At 32.1% G+C, this 24,495-nt stretch overlaps 1 protein-coding gene across 2 annotated transcripts in view; it reads right to left on the bottom strand.

Moving 5' to 3' along the window:
* LOC149487051 (semaphorin-2A-like) overlaps nt 1-24,495 on the bottom strand; it is a 248,627-nt gene that overhangs the window by 81,950 nt on the left and 142,182 nt on the right. Inside the window, exons 1-2 of one of the 2 annotated variants that reach the window (XM_089697290.1) lie at nt 17,239-17,453; nt 8,923-9,172 (exon numbers count right to left, since the gene is read on the bottom strand). The exons of the other annotated variant lie outside the window; for it this stretch is intronic. Of the exons in view, the coding sequence (XP_089553416.1) occupies nt 8,923-9,127 (205 nt within the window). The 5' untranslated portion in view covers nt 9,128-9,172; nt 17,239-17,453. Of the gene's footprint in view, nt 1-8,922; nt 9,173-17,238; nt 17,454-24,495 lie in introns of those variants that run through there. 2 annotated transcript variants of the gene reach the window in all.

Genomic DNA, 24,495 nt, shown 5'->3' with positions numbered 1-24,495 from the left:
AGTGTCATAATTTTTAAGAAATAACGATTTCCGTGTTTTTTGCCATTTACTCGAAACTCACTTCGTGGGCTTAACGGCTTTCTAGTTAAAGGACGGCAGTGCTGTGATCGTGTTAATTCGATGTCCAAGCCAATTGGATGTCACACGATTATCTAAACAATCTAACCTAACCGCTGCAACGTAAACATGTGTTTATTGTATGAGTTTTGCATTGCCTGTTACTGCTAATTCTGCTGGAAGTTCGTATCGTATCTAGTGCTAATGAATCAAATAGTGGATTTAGATAAGTTTGAAAGGACGTTTCTATTCTGTTCTAGAAATGTCCTTTCTATTCATGCTAGAATGAAATATTGGAGATTTCATTATATAAAATGATTCGTATTGGACCGATTTAAAAATTGCTTTCACTACCATAAAGCTACATTATTTGTTAGATAGGCTTTATTTGGTTATTATTAAATTCCAAATATTGCAAATTTTCTGTTATAGGTGTTTAAAATAACAATAAAATATTGTCTATGAAAACTAGTTCACCTTTTTTCAGTGCAAGTAAAAAAAATGTCAATAAGTAGGTATATTTACTATTAACATTTTAACAACAAACAACAGTCACATGCTCTCGATGGTCAATATCAACTAGCGCAAATAAGATAAAGGAAACGATTGTTTCTGATTCTATTCTCTTTGATAATCGATATCAATTGCGATTCGAATATCGAGTGGTGTTAAGGGTACTCGATTGGTCGGTACGTTCGCACGTTTCAGTGTAGTGCCTACTCGTGCTATCGCCGTCCAAAGCAGACATCTAGTCTATATCGGATTGGTTAATTGAGAACCTTTCATCCGAAACGTATTAGATGACATGTGAATCACGCTTATGTATGACCGAATTTGATTTCTCATGTATATAGGAAGCGCTCAGAGTGAGAGCATTGTGCTGAAAGCTCAGATCAATGGGATCAAAGTAAATTGTTTAATTTTAGGAGGTGGTGTCAAATGTTTAATCCATGTATTGTTAGCATTTCCAATCTTGAATTAAGTACAAGCTATGAAGTGTTTAAAAATAGATACATTATTCATATCTACTTTTTAGATATTTCTATTTTTTTTACTATCTACTTATAATAATTACATGCACGTAGAGCACACAATAACTTCATAATACATGCAATGGGAAAAAATGTTTGCTATACAATATTTGCACACACAAACCCCACGCAATTTATACACAAAGAACTCGATTATTCGATTACCGAATGCTAATGAAAAATTGACACATTACACAATAGTATAGGTAAATAGAGCCATACAATGAGAAATGAACTTTACAAAGGCAAACCAATAACGCTAACGCAGTTTATAGTTATAGTATCGTGATCCCAAGCCAATTACGTTATTCCGAGGGAACAGAGTAAAAAAAAATAACAATAAAGTAATATAATTTAGGAGCAACGGCGGGTGAAGTCGTTACCTATTTGCCGGGGGACAGGGCTAATTTAATGAATTTTTCTGATCAATTTCGATGTTATTGAATACAATTGTGAGAAAACAATATTACACAGCATTTTCAAAACATATTTTATGCAGTACATAAATTGTAATATTTTGGTGTTTTTAAGGGTCCTTAAGTATCCATAAGTAGTAGGTAGTAGGTCCATAAGTTTTATAAAGAAATAGTTTTAAGGAAACATTTTTACGCGATATTTAAGTGTAACCATTTCATGTTAATAGGAAAATGAAGGAAGACAAATCGTTTTTCATAATCAGAAAATTAAGGAAATGAGAGTAAATTCAATACATTAAATTTACTATATAAAAAATTAAATTAAATTTTATAATTTTACAAATAATTATTTCATCATAATCCCTAAGCGTAAAATTTATTCTTAGAGAGCAGCTTCAATTTATGTTTCCAATACTTGAATTTTATTTAAAGTTGTTACCTTAATTACTTCACAAAGATAGAACTTATGATTGGAGAGTAGCGTTTAGTCGCAATTTGTAAACTTTTATTAAAATAATTAAGATATGACAAGGATCGCGAACATTATGAGAGCCTCAAGGCGCACCTGGTAAAGTCAGTCCATAATTAATTTCGAGACAAAGCGTCGTGAATTATTTTGGCTTATTGTACTATCAAATTCCATGATATTGGCAATGTTCATGAGCTCTTAAAATCAATGTTTAACCTCACGATACTGTCGCATAGACGAAAACTGGAAACTTTCCTTTTACAATGTCATTAGGGAAATTGCTATCATTAATTTATAATGCCCTGCCTATCGACGTATTTAAATCGGTAATCCTGAGGTTTTATAGCGGTAATATTATTTAATTTATGTAAAGTTTAATATTTTAATTATTGTAGAGATGTCAAGTTTTATTAGTGTACTTTTTAAAATGTCTTATTAGTCTTGCAGTGTTAATAAACGTTAAACAAAGTGCTTGTATTGGCTAAATTATTCATTAAGGTATTTCTATTAAAAGATTATTCAATATTGTAATCGAACCATATTGATATTGAATATTAGTGCGTAGAAATTACATGACACATGTAATATCTAATGACACTATTTTCTACAAATTACTCTATTTAATTTATAGCACTAAACACTGTTGTGATTTAAATATTGTATACAATACGTCGTGCTAAATTAAGCGCCAGATTGTCAAAGCTTCGATCGAGTTTCTCTAATTGTTTGCAAGCTCCCGGTCGGCTCCAAAAAAATATTGAAAGAAAATCATCGTTAATGTTTTGGTCGCAAGTGTCAATAGTAACGCGACCGTCTCCGTGTTGGGTTACGAAAATAAAGGCGTATAAGTGGCAAAACAAAAAGCGCGATCCACAGCGAGTATCGAATTACCTTTGACTGTATTGCATTCGAATAGACCGTATTGATCGACCGCGTGCTTTGTCCCGATGTGTGAATATTGAAGGGTTTGGATTTCTGTTCGATGTATTGTGACGTTCCAGTACATGATTATTGATCGATCGATTTTTGGTAGCAGAGGAAGTTGATAAATTCGCAGTAATAATGTGACGCAGGTATAAGAATATTTATTGTAGGAGGATGGGTAGTAGGTAATTATGGTTAGGTAATTGGTGTGGATATACAACTAAATTACATGTGATCCGTATATTTAATTAGTAGTCAAAACTAAAATTACAATCAGAAAAAGCTTACATTTTCTAATATACAAGCACGATGTAAGAACAGGACTATAAATTCGTTGTTTAATACAAAATATTGATACACAGTCTTTGTGTAGTAAATATGTGGTCACTGCGAAAGCCCAGGCTTGCCAAAATGAAGTATTTCGTTTGAGTTCCCGACGGAATCGGACCCGCGCTTCTGATTTTAAATGCAAATTCCTCCAACAACAAACCGAAGGAAACTGCCAGTTATTTTTGTGTTATTCTCACAATATCGGTAAGGAAATATTCTTGTGGTATGTGTTAATTTAAAAAGGTCGATTTAATGTTTGAATGATTGTTTTTCTTACTTTTATCACTGCCAAATGTTGTGTGCGAATACTACTTATTTGAAGTACCGGGTATTCAGAAATATTAATCATGAAATGACCATTGAAAAAAAAAATATGCATAAATTATTAGATATGTTATTATATCTTTCAAATTCGTTGATGTCTATATTTCATACCATACGCTTTGATGCGTTTGTAACTAACTAGATGGCGTTGCGTGAATCGTCTAGTCTAGGAAAATATCTGCAGAATTTTATTAAAATTCAACATTAATTAGAGCAGCTATATAAAAACTGTACCAAATGTTAAATAATATCTAGAATGCGAATTATTTACTCTCTTCACTTTTACAATAATTATTATAATGCTCTCGCCAAAGCTAACCAACCTGACACATTTCTTAGTTTTTAGCATAAAATTAGTGCCGTATGCATTTCAATTACGAACATTAATTGTTGCAGCGAGTATGTCTGTGAAAAAACGTACCTCTTTGTAGAATTTAAATTTTAAAATAATTTTATTTACTAGTACCTCAAAAACAGCGCAGTTTTTAAAGAGAAATAGAATTAACAATGCAAATGCTACTACAGGAGCGTTGTGTAAAATGTAAAATACATTGTCCGTTTTCAGTAAGACATTCTGGCTGAATTAAAACGAAATGTTCTACTTTAACTCACCTATATGGAAATTTAAGACATTTGATACGGGTCTATTAACATTTTTACGTTCCTAACACAACTTAAGTTTCTATTAAAAGGAATTTCAAAGTACCGTGTAATGGTTTACTTATATAACCTGACCGGCATCTAGACATGGATAAAACTTTGCTATATGGTTGTATAAAATGTACTTTATTGCTTTATTTAGAATAAAATTAAAAGACAAAATATAGTTACACCAACAAAATATAGTTACACCAACAAAATATGAAACTTTCCAAACATTCGATTTATTAAACTTTGCCAATAAACATTTTAAAACTGGTTTTTATTACACACGTCCAGGACATATAATGTCTAATGTATAATATAATATTTAACACACACACACACACACACTTATTACACTATTGAATCCCAAGAATAGATAATATAGTTAATTTTGAACAGTTAAAATAAATAAAAACGCAAAAGATGTCGTGGCTAACTGTTAAGATTTCGACTAAATGAAATAAGCAATGTAGAATGCAATCCGCTCTGAGGTTAAACAAGTATCTCATTCAATTCTTGTTCAGATTCACAAAGACTGGAATAGCAAGAATTTTGAAGCATTTTAGCTATCGTCCAAGACGTCAGAACTGTGATGAGTATTTTACAGTCGGAATTTGAACCTCTTCGCTACCACGATTGTTTTAAAGCGAACAAAGAAGCCGCGTTATGAAGTTAATGTGGTCGGGCTTATGGCGCCGAAAAGGGAAGTAAGAATAAAATTTAATGTAGTGTTATAAACTGTTAATGAATTTAATATTGCTGTGATATTAATGTTTAATCTTTTTTGTGTTTAATAAATTGTGAGGCGTTGTTTATTTGAAAGACTAAAATAGTATACATACTCTTGGACAGCTGTACTAATTTAAAGGGGTTTTTATCCCGCTCTTGAATAGACGTAGACTATTAATACGAGTGGCGAAGCAAACGAGGTTGAGGGTTACGACGTAAATTATTTTTGTTTGTTACTTATATTTCATTTTTATCCTTTTAGGTAGACGTATCTTCATTTTAAGATCATCAACTTGCGCTCTACTGTAAAACAATATTTTTTTTAATTTAAATTTGTTTTTATCTATTGGTCTTTATAGGTATATATTCATTGAAGTAATCTAATAATATTTTGATTAAACCATTTAAAGCTAAAGAGTTAATCCGAACAGTTTTGTGTGTGATAAAGTAAGAAAATATGACTTATTTTCTTTACCGACAAAACATAAAACCGCTCATATACAAAAGCTATTGCAGTAAATTTCCGTTTCAACAATACATTTATCATGAACACAGCGTTAATCATATCAACATGTATTAACGAATTTCAATGATTGTAATTTAGCTTTAAAAAGCTTGTTATTCATAAACAGATTAAACATTCATGTAATGAGATAAATTGTGATTCAATAACGCACTTATGTTTGCGTATGTTAAATCATAATAATTATATTAATTAATTTGCGAAGATAATTCGTATGAACCGGACTTATTTGTCGTAATTTTGCTTGCGGCGTGTGATTGTTTCGCTGGTTTAATGAATCGAATTGGGTTGCGATTTATCGTGCATTTACGGCATTCTAAAATAATGTCCCGCGTGTCTAATATTTGATTTGTCAAATTTAATTTATTTTATAGCGGCTCTATCAAATATCGATGCATTCATTTTATATTGTATCGTATAATGTGAGCTTTTGTAGGTATAGTGGTTCATGCATTAACATTGTTAATATTTTTATGTTTAATACCCGAAATTGGTAGTCTATCAAGAGAAGTTAATTATCCAATTAACATTCATAAATAATAAATAATATAATCGTAAATATGGTTACTGCGTTTATATTTTAATTAACTTAATTCTAATAATAATGTACATTTCACTTTACCTACTCCATATCAATAATAATCGATTTATGGGATTCTAAATAGGTAAAATTCTTCTTCTGAATTTCCATTTTCCTGTTATATTAAAAACATCGTTTATATTCATACGATTCTTCAACCAATGACTTTGTGTTTTCAACGACAAAAGTCCATTCGAGATAAAGTACTGATCACTTACAAATACCTGATCGTTTGTACCAAAAGCAGTTTGACGAAGGTAAGCTTCCTCCGTGTCCTCAACCCTTTGTCTCGTGAGAATACAATGGACAATCGCAATACTTCCAGATACGATATGGGACACCCTTCGCCTCTCGTAAACGTGACCAAATTTCGAACAAAATGTTTTGTGTTCCCAATGTCTAAAATAAGTAATGTCATTCCCTCTGGGACGTTCTGTCATGTATGTTCATGTTACAATTAGAACTAAAATTGAAATAACGTGTATTAAATCTTCATGTCATGTCCTAGCGAGTTTTAACGTATTTATATTTGAGCTACGTTTGTTAGCTCTGCCTACGCGGAGTTGTAGCGAATAACCAAAACCAGTTTATATTATACAAGAACAAGAATGGATGTTATAAATACATAGATATGAGTATGTTCTTAGCCTGATACCTGTACCTTTATCATCATTGAGTTTTTTAGCGTGGTCATCGGTCAAAAAGACTCGTTCCAAGTTTTGACTACTCCGGACGTTATGTCGGCCTCCTGCATTGTAAGTTCCTTTTTTATCCTCTTCACTCCGCCCGGCTGAGTGCGTTCTTTCTTTTAAAAATTTCTATGCACTTTTTGTTTACACACAACTAGCGTGGACATTCGCCTTCAATGCGACGCGTGCATGAATTTAACTACTTAGAATTTCAAAGGGCAATTACTCAGCGAAGTTTTATAGCGTATTATTTATGTTGAATGTTCGATTTTTGAACTGAAACGTTCGCTGTGAGAGTACATTACTGCCAATAGATTGCTATTAGAGAGACAGCTATAACATACGTTTGGTCAGCAAAAGTGCATGGTGGTTAATGTATGAGGCATCCCTTTCATTAAACGCTATTCAGCTAGCGGCTAATGTACGTTCGCAGGAACAACTTTACTAAAACATTTCCCTTGCTAATGATAGACTTAAACCATTATTTACTTCTAACATAAATCTTCGATACATTTTAACAGTCTTGCTCTACAAATGTTCTCTCGTTTTAATTATATTAAACTGCGCTTAAGAAAATTAGTAGCTGTGTATTAGGTAAATGTAGTAATATTTTATTAAAAGTATCTAGTACCTACATAAACAACAATATCTTTGTCGTAGCTTATGATAAAAGTTCAAAGCTTTTTATAATATTAATGAATTGTAATATTCGGCCTAGGTATATGCCCATGAATGCTTTAATTTATATGCCATGCCATATTCGTGCACAAAATCGCTTTGTAGAGGAAATGCTTCACCCCAAATTTTATTAAAAATTTAAGCATTTCGTAGTAAAATTTAATAAGAAGTTCTGCAAAAAACCACGCTAGCGCTAAGCGTGCATGCGATGCGTGCAGCTGACGCCAAAAGTACGGCATAATATGATGTCCCTAATCTACTTCACGGTTGGTTGGACGGAGCGCCCTGTCGATAACAATAACTGACTTAATATGCCCGATAATCGGTTTTGCTATTCGGAAACCTCCGTGATTGACACTTTTGATGACGTTCTAGCTGAACTGAGCGCCCCCGAATTCACAGCTTTTCTTCAATTCGAGGGATCAGAATTTATTTTTACAAATAAATATGAGTGTATTTTTAATAATTGGACGCGGATTTATTTGGATCCTGTTTATTTTTTTGGATTTATTTAGTTGAATATGAATGCAATGCCAGACAGATGCAGTTTGCCTTCCGCTTTGTGTAGGTATTAGATTTTGAAATGTAGTATTATCGTATTTTCACAACACTTGACAAGGTATAATTATTCAAGTTACCACATTTATTATGCTCTCAGTAAACTGTTTCTGGGTATAGTTTAATGAAGGCGGTAAATTGCGTATTAATATTGCGGTTTATATGGCCATAATAGTTTAGATAGAGATTAGTTAAAATATACAACTATCTTTTAATAATAAAACTATATCTATGTGGGGACAATTATAATAATTCATGTTTACCTGAATCTTAATAAAATTACATTCTTCGTAAAATAAAGTTCTCGTGTTTATGCACATTAACATAATATACGTTTTTGTAAGTGTTACCTATATTTTTCTTAGAAAATGTACAGCAAGGGAATACATAATATGTTTTTTTCATTTATTTTCAAGCTTATTGTTAATGTATATCTACTTCACCAATACGTTGAACTGTATTAAAATCTCCCAGAATTCTCAGAGAGGGCAATGAAACAAAAGAATAATTTTGTCTCATCGCACGCAAACAAAAATTATACTTCCGTCTCTTTTCATGAGGTACCCTTGAATTGCTTTGAATGTAGAGTAAGTGTAATGTTACGTACACGCACACATTAATGTGACAGCACACAAGCACACAATTGTGAATGTAGTGTGTTGTATCGTGAATTATGATTTGCGAAGATACTTCGAAAGATACACTATGATATTCTGAGAATTTTTTACGACGAGAAATTCATGACTAATAAATATTAAGAGCACGAATTTTTTTCTATAAATATTTAGCAAAAATATTTTTCTTTTTCGGATATCATTGTGTTTAAGCAATAGAGCTTACGCAGATCTGTTTTTGTGAGAAACTTATGTTACGGATAATCTATCCGTGACATGACTCAACCTTTTTGAGATTTTGTATTCGAACAAAAATGTAGCTAAACTAAATTACAAACAAAAACGTATGACTCACCTCTTCTATGTCTCACGTGGTATTTGCTCTTAGTCACCGGGCCCGTACAACACGGTTGTTCATAATAAAAGTTATAGGAACTGTCCACTTCAGAATTCGGTTGAATAAGCTGGGAATGAACCTGCCATTCCGCACCGATGAGCACTACAGCTAACCAACGAACGGTAAGGGAAAACGCCCCCATAGTCCGCACACTAATATACATAATCACCACACTAACACTAATGTTTAACACCGATACATTTCAAACCTGCAAGGGAATAAAAGCATAAATAAAAAACAAAATAAAAAACAAAAGTGAAATAAAAAACACCGACATATTTCAAGATTAAATGAGCATTATTCGTTTTACATAAACATTCCTACTAAAACGTTTTTTTATTGTTGATTTGTTGTAAGTAATTAAAAAGAAAATTATATACCTATGTGAAAAGATACACGACTAAGATTTCATTATAGGTATAATATATTATGCTCTTCTTTAAATTGTAATTGTGTTTTTATTACATTTATGTATTGCTTAATTCTTCAATTAATAATATTAAAAGTTTATTATAAAGTATGTAATAGTTATAGTTATTTAATTAAGAGGATATAATTATAAACCTCTAGTGTGTATTATTTTTTTTCGATACATATCAGAATTTGATTATTGTTATTGTGAATATTATTTATTATTCGTTTTGAAGTAGAGTCGAAGTTTATAGAATTTTCGGTTTAAAATCTTAATTATCCTTATTCATTGACGCTCCCTTGATCCACTATATTATACTATCTAATGATGTTTAAGAGAGTATTATAATATTATAATAAATATTATGTTTATAAAAAATATAAAGATGTATTTTTATAAGAAAAATTTTGCGTGTAAAGCACCTAGAGTCAAAGCTATGTTTGCCGGTTAGGCCTAAATGAAATAAGCTTGATGTAAAATGTTGCGTCTGGCAAAAAAATTCATCACTATTTTTAACATAACATGTCCTGAAGATTTGATGATAGTGAACAGACATTCAATAACAGAAATTTATTTATATATATATACATATATGTATCTGTCAAAATAATTGACAAACATATCAATTTTCAAGATAACAATCGCAAATAAAAAGAAAAACAGTAAAATGTTTATTTTCGAATGAAATGAAATAACAACTTTATTCATTTAAAAGATACAAGAGTTATGTTTAAATGTGCACAAAGCTTAACCACTAAATCCAATAATATCGATATCAAAACAATATAAACGTAAACTGCTTGATTTATTGCGAGTGATTTATAGTTAGAGCACACGCGACACGAACGCAAATAAGCAATACAAACCAATAAATGAAATAATGGGATAAAAAACACAATATACGCCCATTGTGAAATAAAACGCCGGTTGATTCTACTGTAAAGTATGGGGATGTTAATGGTTTCAAAGACTGTTATGGAGATTGATAATGTAGTACACCTAGCGTTATGGAAACCACATGTCATTGTACATTTGGCTTTAATTGCATCATCAAACATAGTTTTTGCGATTAAATCTGACTCTTTTGTCCGCCATTATTATAAAGTTTTTGCTTTGTTACAAACAGTTAGAGGATTATTTTGTGCTATTTTTCTTTTTCTTCTTAAACATGTACTCGAAGTTCAAGCATTAAACATTAATAATAATTTATGGTACAAAATTTTTCCTTATTGTAGGTAACAAAAAAGTAAACATTACGAAATGTACGAATACCGCAAATCGCAATTGGCTATTTACCCCGATAATCTTCCACATTTTCCAATTCATTACATTGTCGTCACATATCAGTAATTCATCATACCCAAAGAGATTATAATCATGGGTATCGTGGAATAAATAAATGTCTTCTGCTAAATTTAACCCGAATCTTCGGTCCTTCGTCATGTGTAATGTGTATCTTTCCTTGAATGCGGTCAGGGTTCCCGTGAAAGAGTATTGAGATGAATTAAATAGATAAGTTTCAAAAAAGGGATATTGAAAGGGTGTTATCACGGACTCGATTACGATGCGTAATAAATTACGCGAGGAATATATTTGGAAATTACGCTGAGAGCTTTCTCGCAAAGTAAGTTTAATAGTTTTATGATTTTAATAATAAAGGTAACGTACTTACCTAAGTACCTACAGCTAATTGGTTTAAATAATTGAAAAAAAATTGAATCGAATTTTATATGAACTCATAGTATAGTCCGGGATACATCGCCCATTTTTGCAAGTGATTACTATCAAGCTAATTTTTCGTGAGTAGCTTTATTTTGATGAGATGCCCAATAATTGCATGTACGAAACTCTCGATTGTGGTAGCTTACAGAGGTAACAAGGATAAAAATTTTTGATTTGACGGTTCTCAAATATTTATTACGCAATTTGTAGGACAATATGTCTGTTGAATTATATAAGTATTAAATAAGTGAAAATAAAAAAATCAGCTGGTTAGTAATCATTTATGATGACTTCGTTATCGATACACATTGGAAAGGGGGACTCTTTGATCAAACCATAGATTTTGTAGGACAAATATTTTTTCGAATAATTTAGATAATTATCTTGAGATTGAACAAAAAAAAACATTCAGTTAGTAATTAATATTTGAGAACCATCAAATCAAAATATTTTATCCTTGTTTCCTCTGGTAGCTACCACAATCGAGAGTTTTGTACATGAAATTATTGGGCATCTCATCAAAATAAAGCTACTCACGAAAAATTAGCTTGACAGTAATCACTTGCAAAAATGGGCGATGTATCCCGGACTAGTAGGTATACTTTCAATACTCAAATTGATGTAAAACTGGTTTTGTTTTTTGTAAGTCAATGAGTCTATTAGGCAATAATGACTTACAATTCGAAAGAAAAGTACATAGTAACAAAATGTTTTCTCGTGAGAGGTTAATAGTTTTTATTCATCATGATTAATGGCTTCTGAACTCATGATCTTTGTGGATGGTAGCTGCATCGTTAGGAGTAAATATTTTTAAATCTCCCCGTTCAAATAAACATTTTGGGGTGGCTTAAAATTTTCTATTTTGTTTGTATCCGCTGGGATCAACGTGACGTACGTCTTTATCCCGGGAAATAAAAAATGATGTGCTATTGATTACTTTACTTTTGCGGGTACTTACTTTTAAGGGTGTTCAAATAAATTCAATGTGTTTTAATTAATAGTCCATTAAATTTTAAAATACATTTAAACCAATATGACGACATATTATTATTATTATAGTTTAAAAATTAAACATACTTCTTCATTGAAATTTGATTGTGGTTTCTAAAAATATTTCATCTTTATTTTTACATCAAACATCAAGCTTTTGGTGAATGATTTAAATCCCTGTTAATTTCTCAATGCTAAGAAATGATTCGGTTGAATGAAAAATATGAGTCAAAAACGTCGCTCGCACATCCTGTCCGGTGATTCTCAGTATTGAAACCGGTTCCATAATGATGTCTTCATTACTGATTCCCAACAGACCACTTCATATTATACTCGTACACCGAACGATTTTTTGCTTCACTAATTTTATATTTCATTTTTCTTCGTTCAAGACGGCCTACATTGCCTCTATAGTCAAAAAGACATTTAGCCCGAGATCTGTAAGAGATTTCATCCGAGAATATTAGCTAATTCAATGTAATATCTAATATTAAAAGTGAATATTTTCTAAGAGAATATCTAATTACATCGCCTCGAGATTCAGCTCAAACCACCCAACGACCGGAGCGTTAATAAAATAAAAAGTTTTACGATTATTCAAAATAATTTCTTGGAAGAAATCTTAAGCATTTCGTGGGCATTACTTTATACGAGTTCATTAAGCGGATTTTAATCTCCTTTCATATCTGTCAATCTCATTTTGTTCTATAATTACACCGTTACTGCTGCCCATTGCACGACATCCTCCTCATTATGGGCGAAGAATGTTAAGAAATTTCATCCGACAACCCATTGAGGCAGCCCTTCCAATTGTGCGAAGGTGTTCCAATTGAATGGTAGGTGGAATAGGGGTACGAATATAATGAAATTTCGCGTCGATAAAGACCACTGAGCCTGTAACACAATACTCGATGTTTCCTTCCCGGCACGTATCAATGTCACGCCATTAAACCGAATAAAAATATCAGCCGACACATCTTAGCTTAGTAAATTATACTTGCCTCCGTTTTAATTAACACTCTGAAAGGATACCAAACGATTTCATGTTTTATTTCTTTCGGCAGAAATATAGAGCGATACGGTACGGAATAAAACATTTCTAGAGAGGAGTGATTTTGTTTACCTCGAAGATACTATTTTATTGGCTATCTTATTTCTGTGCACTTTTATGATTCTGTAAATAGCGAAATCCAGACAAGTTAATTGCGCGGGCAGAAGATACCTACTGTACGGTCCGGATATACGTTTTGAATTATTAATACAATGCCGTGGAGCGAATCGTAAGCTCCTTACTAAGAAACTGAATAAATATTGTACTGATAGTATTCGGGCCCAAACAGAATAACAGCGTGTTATACGAGTGTAGCCGGTTCGCAAATAGTTTTATAATGATGGGATACGCCTGAAACAATATTAACGGCGGGATTTTGAGATAACGCTCAATCCAAAGCTGTTTAAATATGATAAATGATACCAATTTATTATCGATTTTAATGAATGACTACGTGAAATCACGTCTGGTTTGATGTGATTTTCAGTAGACAATGCTTAGCGCTCTATTTTCCATATATTATATTCAATGTACTCATCATCAAATTAGTTTATGTTAGTACATATTTATATCTAGGTGTATTGAATATAATTTTAATATTTCACTTGAATATTATAATGTAATACACAATATATTTTAAATGAAGCGTGTAATAAAGATTGCAAAATATTTATTTCTTCGTTTCAATAAGGCATAAAGGGATGGATTCTTGGAAGGCATTTTCATAAAAATTCTCGGGTGTATACTGTATAGCCATTGAAATAGTTTCTTCTTTTAGAAATCGAGCGAATATTATTTATATTTTTAATCATGTCATTTAATTGAATTACGCAAGTGAATTTCTAGTAATTGTGTATTATAAACAACTAGCTGCTTAGCGCGGTTTCACCCCCGTGGCTCCACTCCTGTTGGTCGTAGCGTGATAATATATAGCCTTTCTCGATAAATGAGCTATCTAACACCGAAATAATTTTTCAAATAGGACCAGTTGTTCCCGAGATTAGCGCTTTCAAACAAAAAAACAAACTCCTCAGCTTTATAATATTAGTATACTTAGATAAGTAATGGAAGACACTATAAATTACATAGGCACGGCTGTGTTAATATAATCGCGTAAGCATAATGTTAGCAGAGATTGCGTTAAGGGCTAAGATATGGTAAGTTATTAATACTGTTCGGTTACATAAACCTCAAAGTCTAATTAGTTTCTGAAGCACAAAATCAATTAAATGCTACAAACGGAGCTATTGGATCCACAACCGCAACCCCAAGAAATGCTTGCAAATTCAAAGGAACAACAGATATTATAATGTATAAATAATTAAATTCTTCGGTTGGTATTGGTAGCTTATGTTGGGGACAACTAATTGTTGTATAATGAAGTATGCACAAAGGTTTAGTTCGTATGTAAGTAGTTTGGGATAATAGTGATAAATTGAAAAGTAATAGACATTAGAAACATATCAACCAACTTATACCTACTAAGTTATTCCTTCACAACAAAACTAGATGTAGCTTTAGTAGGTACTTTAGTACTTCGTCTTTAGTTTCAGTTTATAATGTTGTTGTTTTTAGTAAAAACTTATATTAACTCAGAATTTTTAATTTGAAAAATAATTTATATTGTAATAAAATATTTTGTATTTTTAAATTATGAACAAGTTAAAAGTTTTCACTAGTTTCAAGGGCTAGGAATTTTATAATCTTCATGGATTATGTTCTCCTTGTTTTGTTGATAACGAGCTTTCGTAGCATGTTATTTTAATATTTTTATTATAATTTTATACGGGATATAAAGGTATATATAGAGAAGTTCAATATTTATAAAAATATGAGATGCATGGTTGCTTTTTGCTAGTCTGATTTATTATCAGTTCGCATCAAACTTGTACAAAGAAAAGGAGCAAAGATGTTTTCTTACTGCAAACAAAAACACCTATCCCATAACCTCCCTCAGACCAGCGTTAAATAACGAGAACCGAAATCTTGTACAGAAACATTATCAATAAATGCTCGTCCCGCGTTAGTTGGGGCCCATACATTCAACCCACGTACTGAATGTACGTAACCGTCTGCCTTCGTATTATTGATACAAATAGAGATATCAATTGTTTCGGACGTAGGTATAACAATATCACAAATTCTTTGGGATTAGGGGCGCTACTTACTAAGGGAACATACGGTTATCAGCAGTTATTATTGTGTAAGTTTTGCTGATCTCTCTATGCTGTGTTCGTCTTTTGTTTTACGACGTTGCGGTATTTACTGGATTAGTTGGTAATATTAGGAAGGTTTGGTTTTAGCTTGTTAACGATATTTTGTGGGTATTGTTACATACTCGGGTATGTATTTAAAGGAAACGAATAGTCTGAGGTCCATATTGCATAAAGAATGTAAAGAGGAAATAAATTATGGGTTTTGTACACAGTTTTGTACATGAAATCATCTATGGTATGTTATTTATATCTTATAGTGCTTTCAATGATTATGCTTAATTTATTTTTAGTTTAGGTAGATGAAAGATAAAACTGTAGATATTATTTGCATGTACACATTAATATAACGAGAAATATAGTCTATTTAAATGTAAATTGACTAGGTATATTTACCTGTTATTTAGACTAATATTGACGTTGGAATATGTTAATTATAATGTATATTTATGATTGGCAATTTTCATTAAAATTACCTTTATAAAATGTATTCAATACGATGAAAATTGTCTAATAATTTCTAGTTGATCTAGTTGGAAAGTTTTAGTTTTTTATATATGTATATAACATTGTTTTTTTTCAATCGATTGTTTCCAGTAACATTTTTATCCTGCTTTCTCGGTATAATTATTTAGATCCCAATTATGTCTTTAAATAATTTTATTTTTTAAATTGTAGTGCTTTAAGTAACTATGTGTTTTTATTTTCTGATTTTAATTTTAATATACACATAACTGCTGGCTGAGAATGGTTATTTACAATACACTACAAAAATAATACGTAATTTGTAAATATAAAAAAATAGAATAGGTATTTTTTAGTGAAATTTCCGTTCCAATACCTTATGATGAACTTATACATCGAAGCATTTATATTTTTAATTGGTTTGAATATGTCCATTACATTGATTGGAACGTGGTTATTTACAACAAAAAATCAACCCTACTTAATAATTGTGTAAATTCATAAATTAATAGTACTTATAATTAAAAAAAACATGCCGTTCACAATTATTTGTAGTGGGTTCTAGGTACCTACATTGTATGTAGAGTCCATTTTTGAACTGATATTTTTAAAATAAATAAAAAATATAAATGATTAATGATAACATGTAAACTCTACATTGGCTCTACGTGAGTAGTTGACTAGTTCATTCATATTGCAGGGTACAAAAAACAGTATTTCTGGTCAGTAATTCAGATTTTTGCATATAACAATTAAACGTCCTGCAGACAATAGCTGGTCTATTGTAGTCTATAGATATTGAACAATGATACTCACTGAATGGAGAGATAGTATTATTATTGCAACTGTCTTGGTTTATTTTAGCAGGTAGATTTCGGGCGGCAGATGATTTGTGAAAGGGTCTTTAGTATTGCTTTATGTTTAGTATTCTGTCTATTTTGGTAAGGTTGTTCAACTCAGCTGAGCATTTAGGTTAGTTATGTGTAAAAATAAATGACTTAATAAGCCGTAATAGGCTTATACTTTATTAAATATTCTTATAGTAGAGCTTTTGTTTCGTTCAAATTGTAAGTTTGGATTTTGTTAAATAGTTTTATTCTACTTTAAAGTAATTAAGTACACGATAAACATATTTTACTTGATCTTAAACCGAAATAAAAAAGTCATGTTTATTTAGATTTTCTTAGATATTCGTTTGTAATATATAAACATTTTAAAACGTTTTATCAAGTTTTAAGCTTAAAGCTTTACACTAGACAGATTTAAACAAATTAATATTTGAGCTCTAGTTGCGATGATACCAATAGTAAAACCAAACATTTCAAGTAAACACAAATAATGCTCATTTTAACTAGGCATGTGAAATATGTCGGAGTTTTGGTTGGTAACATTCTGTACACGGGAATGGTATAACGACCAACCTCAGTCCGTTGAACCAAACACGTTGCAGTTTCACAAAAAAATAAACACACACTGTTTCAAATTAATCGTCACTTTATGCCAATAACATTTGAATATAATCACAAATAAGTTTTAATAAACTTTCATTCAACAATTACAAATGAATGAATTTTTAAATCGTTGTAGCGAAGAAAGTTGCATGAACAGAGCACGCACATCCGTCCCGCGGGCCGGCCGGCGCAGAACTAACCCGCTGCTTTCATACCATACAAAACTTTTAAGTCATGGAGACGGCAAAGCTATGTCGCGCCTCTACAATTCACGCACACATGTACACCCGACACCCTATGCACAAACACGAAAGCGAGCTTCCAAGTTCACTAAATAAACGAACACAAACACAGGCGCGTACGAACAGCGTCTACCCCCTGTCCGTGAGACGTCGGAGCGAGAAGGCAATATCAACAATCCATTACGGCGTTCGAGCGTAAGAGGGACTTCACTACCAAACAGATGTATATCATTTCACGCAGGTAAGTATTGAAAACGTTGGTGTGCATGAGTAGGATAGCGCACAAATTTAGCTAAGCGAAGCCGGTTGTGCGGGAATGGGACAGGAACTGTTCAAGTCACCCGTTGTACATTCCTTCCTGATACCGGCGCGACGTCGTACCTTTCGATCGTTCAAGTGGCAGATGAAGCTTTTAGGGCTGTCACCTTTCCTCTATGTTAATTAACTCACTCTGTCACCTGTCACGAGTGAGTATTGATCTGACATAATTAAGAAAATTATAATTGTTGGAGAGCCGACTGTTTAATAAGATAATTTCAATGCACAATGCACATTGAAAACTTCTGCTATAAATCACTTTTATTATTTTTAATCAACTTAATTATGTTCAACTATAAATTATTTTATAAAAACGTAGAAAACTTTTTTTACATAATGTAGTTAACATTATTTTTCACACTACGGAATTTGTAATATTTTAATAAAATAAATGTAAGTATAAAAAAAAAACTAATTATAATTACATATTTATATTCGGATTAATTCCTTACTCACACGAAATAGGTGGTTGTAAAATTTTAAAACATCGTATACATATTTTTTTTCATTCATCTCAAATGGCTAATACTTAATATAACTTTTTTTAATGATGAGGCAGGTTTTTACTGTTCTGTGGGCAGCCCTATGTCAACATGTCATAAAGTAGCAGGTAGTAGTGGTGCAAGGTCTACATAACGTCAAACGAGCTGCAAATTTTTGGAAGCGGTTTTTACGATCCTTAGTGGATTTTTTGTCCCATACTTCAAACACTATGAAGTTGTCTGCATCTTTGTACCGGTAAGATACCAATTAACCATTTTTATACAAATTTTTACTCAATTCCATATTTATAATTAAAAGATACTTATATTTTCCCAAACGAGCTACCCGTATTACTGACGCGATAAATCCAAACATCGAACAACCCAAAAAGGTTGTCTTGAAAATAATACCTGGCAGCATGGTTCTTTTGTGGAACCTGATTTTTAAAAAAACCTTTGTATCAAGCGTTAAGCGAAACACTTCTGCGAAATCGGACTCCGCAGCCGTCGCGAGGGCGGGCTGACATTAACGCATCGGGACACCCTATCAAAATATACAATTTGTTTCCACGTACCAAACTCACGAATTAGTATTATGTTTACACCTCTGTCCTGTACCTTTTTCATCTCATACGAGAAGTGACAGCCAAAGGTTTAATAATAGAAGGATTCCGAATAGCGTCCGTTATCAAGTTTCTCTTCTTATCGGAGCTGACGTTAAAATACGCAAAAAAACATACGTTAAATATGACGTGCTTTTGACAGCCTGACACGGGTAAAGTGTTCGTTCACTTCATTAATTTTTCCGTTCTCATAGCTTGAGCAAACCTGATTTTTAATATGCAAGTTGAATAATAAATGCAATGTCAAACGGCTAACTTAACTTAGAAAGTAATAATGTTATGTACACTGTACAATGTACACAAATTTTATAAAAAGAAATTAAAAATTTAAAAATTAATAGCTCTGTTTTTAAAAGCAAATATTCATTTAACTAAATGCTGCTTAAAATCTTAAATTGTTTGACAATGCGTCGGGCGCATGAAAATGGAGTGAAAAGCCTTGTGGCGTAAGCGTTAAATAATGACGACGTATTGTGGTTCTGAGAATCACGTAAGTTGCTATTATATTTCTTAGGTCTTGACAATGGTGTTCAGTGATATAATAACCAGCTGCGGACGCTTTAAAGCCCTGCAATATAATGTAGTGTGGGGCTACCTGTCTGAAATCGGCTTGAGTTTTTGTTCAACCTTTAAGTCCTGTGTTAAATATGTTTCTACGTGGTTTACTTTAGTCTAGCAAGAGAAATAAGAGCTTTTATAATTAATAATTATTGAACGTAAAGATAAGATTTCATAACATGAAAGCAAAAAAAAAATGGTATTGTTTTAATTTTTGGGCCTTTCTTTCGATGAATTTATATATTTTTTCGGTGAATACAATACATTAAAACTCTCTTTTTCAATCATTTTTTTTTGTTACAATATACACGTGTTTTAAATGTAATGTATTAATAATCAATAAATGATAAATAAGCTCTACTGGAGCCGTTTGTCACATTCAATTTTATAGTTGTCCTATAAAACGTCCATGAATTTAAAGTGCGAGAATATCGTACAAAATATAGAGCTCGAACGGTAGAGATAGTGCTATCGCATTATTCACGTATTTCTATGAATTTTTATGCGCAAACCACGAGCAATCGTCCGCCGAGTCCCGTAGTCAAAGTGCCGTGAATTGTGCCACGAATGGTCAAATAATGGAAGCAATAACAAAAGCGAGCTAACCATTGATTTTGATTTCACTACCTAAAAAGATGAGTGCCTTTGTATTGAATCCGCAAGTCTGGTTCGTGAATGACACGGAATACACGTCCAGTCGCGAAGCCAGAGTTATTGCGTTGACAGGTGAATACTAAAAGTCTATTGTATTGTTTGTGTTGCTTTCAATCGATAGTTTTGTACGCGACATTTAAGTTTTTATTGCTGTACCATATTTCAAGCCTACGAAAGTTATTGCTATATTTTATGCTTAAATAATAACTATTTCATAACACACATTTAAAAAAAGAAGATATTTGTAATAAAATGTTTTTCGAAACTATAATATATTTGTGTTATCAATTCGAATGTTTGGGTTGCTTCGATTGGGCCTATTTTGTACGTATTTCGTACTTAATAAATGTCCGCCCGTAGTGAAGCCGCTCCGTGACGCTAACTCGACGTCAGGCTGACGGCGCACGGAGCTAAAAATGATCGAGTCACTCCTCTTACTAGACGTAGACGGTACGACTTGCCCGATAATTGTGATAGCCCTTTTTGTAAATATGAAATGGTCCATTCTAAGTTGATGTTGCGTAATTATATTTTATAACGCACATCGATATTTTAATGTTCTACCGATATTTTGATTGTATTAATATCGAATATTAATACGGATCCAATGCTCTATATCTATATTTTACAAAACAGGCTCTACAAAGAACCGATTTTTTGCAAGATTACAGCCGCCCGTATTCCATACATTTATAAGCCTTTTTTATTGCACTACAAATCCAACGGTACCTGCGACACAGGTTTTCAAATAAATCTTAAAAATCTATCGGTCGTATGGGCACATGTAATCAATCAGGCGTCAGTGTTATTGTTGTGATTTGTTGAGGCTCGAGCCCTCGCGGCCCTCCAACGACCATTAGTTTGATTAGCTCGTCCGGCCCACGCACGCTGATTGTGCGAACCGGCTTTGATTGATTCCTCAAATGGCATCGATTCTGTGCTCACTTTATTCCCATTGAAACATTGTTGCCAGTATTTCGAAAAAATGCCGTTCCGGGCGTAGTTGTGATGGCAATCTGGTTGGGATATCTGAGCGCATGATGTGGTAGTAAGGATGATTAAGAGCTATTACGTGCTAGGGTTGTGAGTGAGAATTGTTTTATGGTGCATTGGAATTCTTGTCTATAAGAATTTACTATGTTTTATATGCATATTCCCATAAAAACATTTAATAAATACTGGATATAGATGAATTAACGTTTGAAATACAACTGTTTTTAGAATAAATATTATTGTATAAAACATTATTAATATATATTATTGTATAAAACATTTCCAAAGATGTAATGCAAATATTTCGTTTGACAAGGTGTATGTTTTCCATGTAATATTGGTAGGAAATGTAAACGAGGGAGGACTGACAGAACTGAGGAATAAAGAAAAGGTCGAAAGATCTGATGTCCGAGATACCGACCGCTTCAATGACGATGTCATGTATACCTTAAAGGGGAAATTCTTTTATAATGTTTTTCTTAAAAGTACATGATGTAATTTGGCATGCATTTATAAAGGGTAAGAAGGAAGTAGTAAAATAAATGCCTAACAGATTTTTAAAATTACCTTTGTAGTATTTTTTTCCGCTACAATAAAACACACAAATACAATAAAATCACTGTGAACAATACAATATGCATATTGTCCTTACTTGTTAGCACTATTCATACACCAAACATTACATTCGTTGTAATTCCAAACACCGTAGACGCGAACAAAAAGAATTCATTTCACATTTATCGCAAGTTGAAATTGCCAAGTTTAATTTTGGAAGCACAACTTTCAGAATTAGTTTTCGTTCAATCCTGAGGACGTGATCTGATTGAATAATTGCAGTTTTTCCTTTCTCGCAGGTCACGAGATGCGTATCGCTTCGATTGAGAGAGTTCTGTTAAATCGAACTGGAGCTACAACTCACGAAATGGACCATCAAACTGCAAGAAAAAGGACAAAACAAAATGTATAAAGGAAATTGCTTCCACAAATCCACTCGTATCTTGGACAATAAACGTGGAACGGTTCGGCTGCCCTAATAGCAATGAAATCACGAAACCAAAACTGCCCGATGTCAGATTTCTGTCGTGCTCCTACGGGCGATATTTCTTATCTATTTTTAAAATTACTACTAATGCTCCCTGAACTATCTTATCTTTTTTTGCTTTTTTCAAATAGTCGTTAACTACTTTTAAAGTCGAATATACCTGGATTCTTTTGATACTGCAACTTATTTAACTAAAACAAGATGAAAAGTAATATGATCAATTCTAAATTCACGAAATGAATACTTTTACTCTAGCAAATTACGTTTGTAAATGGATTTCTAAAACGACTTCAGCTTTCGTTAAGAATATATTTTTTCAAGCTGTTAAAACAATATTCATTAAATAAAGTCGTATAAAAGTTTTCGTATTCGGTCGGTTATGGGCCCAAAGAAAATGCTGGATTTTTCCATTTAGAGTGCACCCTTTAAACAAACCCTCTTTGTGGTCAGGGGCGAGCTTTTATCTCATTTAATTGAGATTAAAATGAATGTTACGATACAGCTTATGACGCTTCAGATCTCTAATACAATGGAGTTTTAGTTTAATTCTGTAGAACATCAGTATTTATACACATACGTTGATAGCTATTGGCAGGTATTAATAATCAATATTTATTCGAACAAAGGAATTAAAATTTGCATCTGATTACTTTAAATTTTTATTTACTTTGTATCCAAAAATAATGAAAATGAATATAAAGACGCAGGTTGTTTTAATTAAAAATACCCATTTAAACAAAAAGTTAATAGCCCGAGTACACGCAACGTTTCGCTATAAAGAAAATTTACACTTTAAAATTTTGCTTTCTAAGCTTCTATTTTTTACACCAAAGAGAATTATACACATAATTATATTGTAGAAAATTGCCTGTCAGACGCACTAAAGCCTGGTCAAAGGATAGAGGAATGTTTGTGAAAAACATAAACGTATTTTCACGTGCTCAGCTAAAAATAGTTAATAGCCTCGAAGATGTTTTGCTAGTGGAGTATGTTTGTTAGTTCGTACTAATCAATTTTCGACACATTATTTTTTTTAAAATAGGTAGTTCTTAAATTTATTTGAGACAGTCATTAAAAATAAATTTCAAATTAATAAATTCAAAATTAACTTATTTAATTAACCATTTTCATTCTAGATTTCATCTGATTTAAACAATAATTACAATTGATTCTTCAAATTAAACATGTTGTACCATACCAATTTAGTATATTAACAAACTTCTCAACTCACTTGCCAGTAATCAGTACTTCAAAGTTGACGTAAAATGTAATTACAAGTCAAATAAGGGCCCATGTATTCTAAATCGATTATTATATTCCTTTCAATTCGAAGTAGTTCCATAAAGGATCGCTACAGTTCAGAAATTGTTACCAAAGAGTTAGGAACCGTCTGTACAAGTTTATGATTATTCTTGGAAGTGCCATAGAGTTCTAACTTCTACGCGAGGCTTAATACGTTATAGGCTCTGTGCTCAATTCGAGCATGAATAGCTATTACTTTAGATATGTCTTACTTTGGTTAAAGTAACCGGGCAATTTATGGTTGCCATATCTTCAGGGACTTTAAATGATTTATATATTCCTGAAGTATTCAAAAGTGAGTGTGTTAAAGGCGAGAAACAGACAATCATAAATTGTGCAAACGTCTCGTTATGTGCCAAGTAAGGGGAATCAAAGGATTTATACTTTCATTCTCCTGTCGAATTTAATGTTAATCACATATTATATACACATTATTAAATCGGATATTTAGAGAGTCACACACTTAATATTTTTCTTCGTTAGTTAAATCAGATTGATCAGAGAATTATTACCTTAATCTTGGATTGTCTTTTCCCCAATCCAATGAGAATGAAAATGTTACCCACTTATTGCGGGTGTGAGAAGGTCCTTATAAGATGACTCAATAGTTATTTGATAGTAAGGTATATTAAGATGCTATCTTATATACGAAATGCCAAGTTTGGTGTAAAGTGACGTATTTACCATTTTAAATAGGTACGAAGGGAAAATAATGTAACGCTATAATTTTAAGAATTTATAGACATCATGAGTAAAGATAAAACATTTTGCGACTGAATGTTCCAAATATAAAAATTGATGTCGAGTGTCTTAAACTTGACTTTCAAAAATTGACGCTTATAATTCTTCAAGCAAAAAGCTGCTAGCGGTTTTGTTGGATGAACCAAGTGTCAAAGTTAAATTGAATATTGGAGTGAAATGATCTCGAAGTTGTCTCCTCCTTGAGTAGTTAATCCAATCCTACAATCGACTTAGAGTTGAATGTCATAGAACAATGTATAGCGATTAGCGTT

Source organism: Colias philodice, chromosome 7 (assembly GCF_061535455.1).
Source record: "Colias philodice isolate Cphi_HAF_F1 chromosome 7, ilColPhil1 Martin Lab GWU primary, whole genome shotgun sequence".
Classification (NCBI taxonomy): Eukaryota; Metazoa; Arthropoda; class Insecta; order Lepidoptera; family Pieridae; genus Colias; species Colias philodice.
The sequence above is the reverse complement of the archived record's forward strand: the minus strand, read 5'-3'. Positions and strand labels throughout refer to the sequence as shown.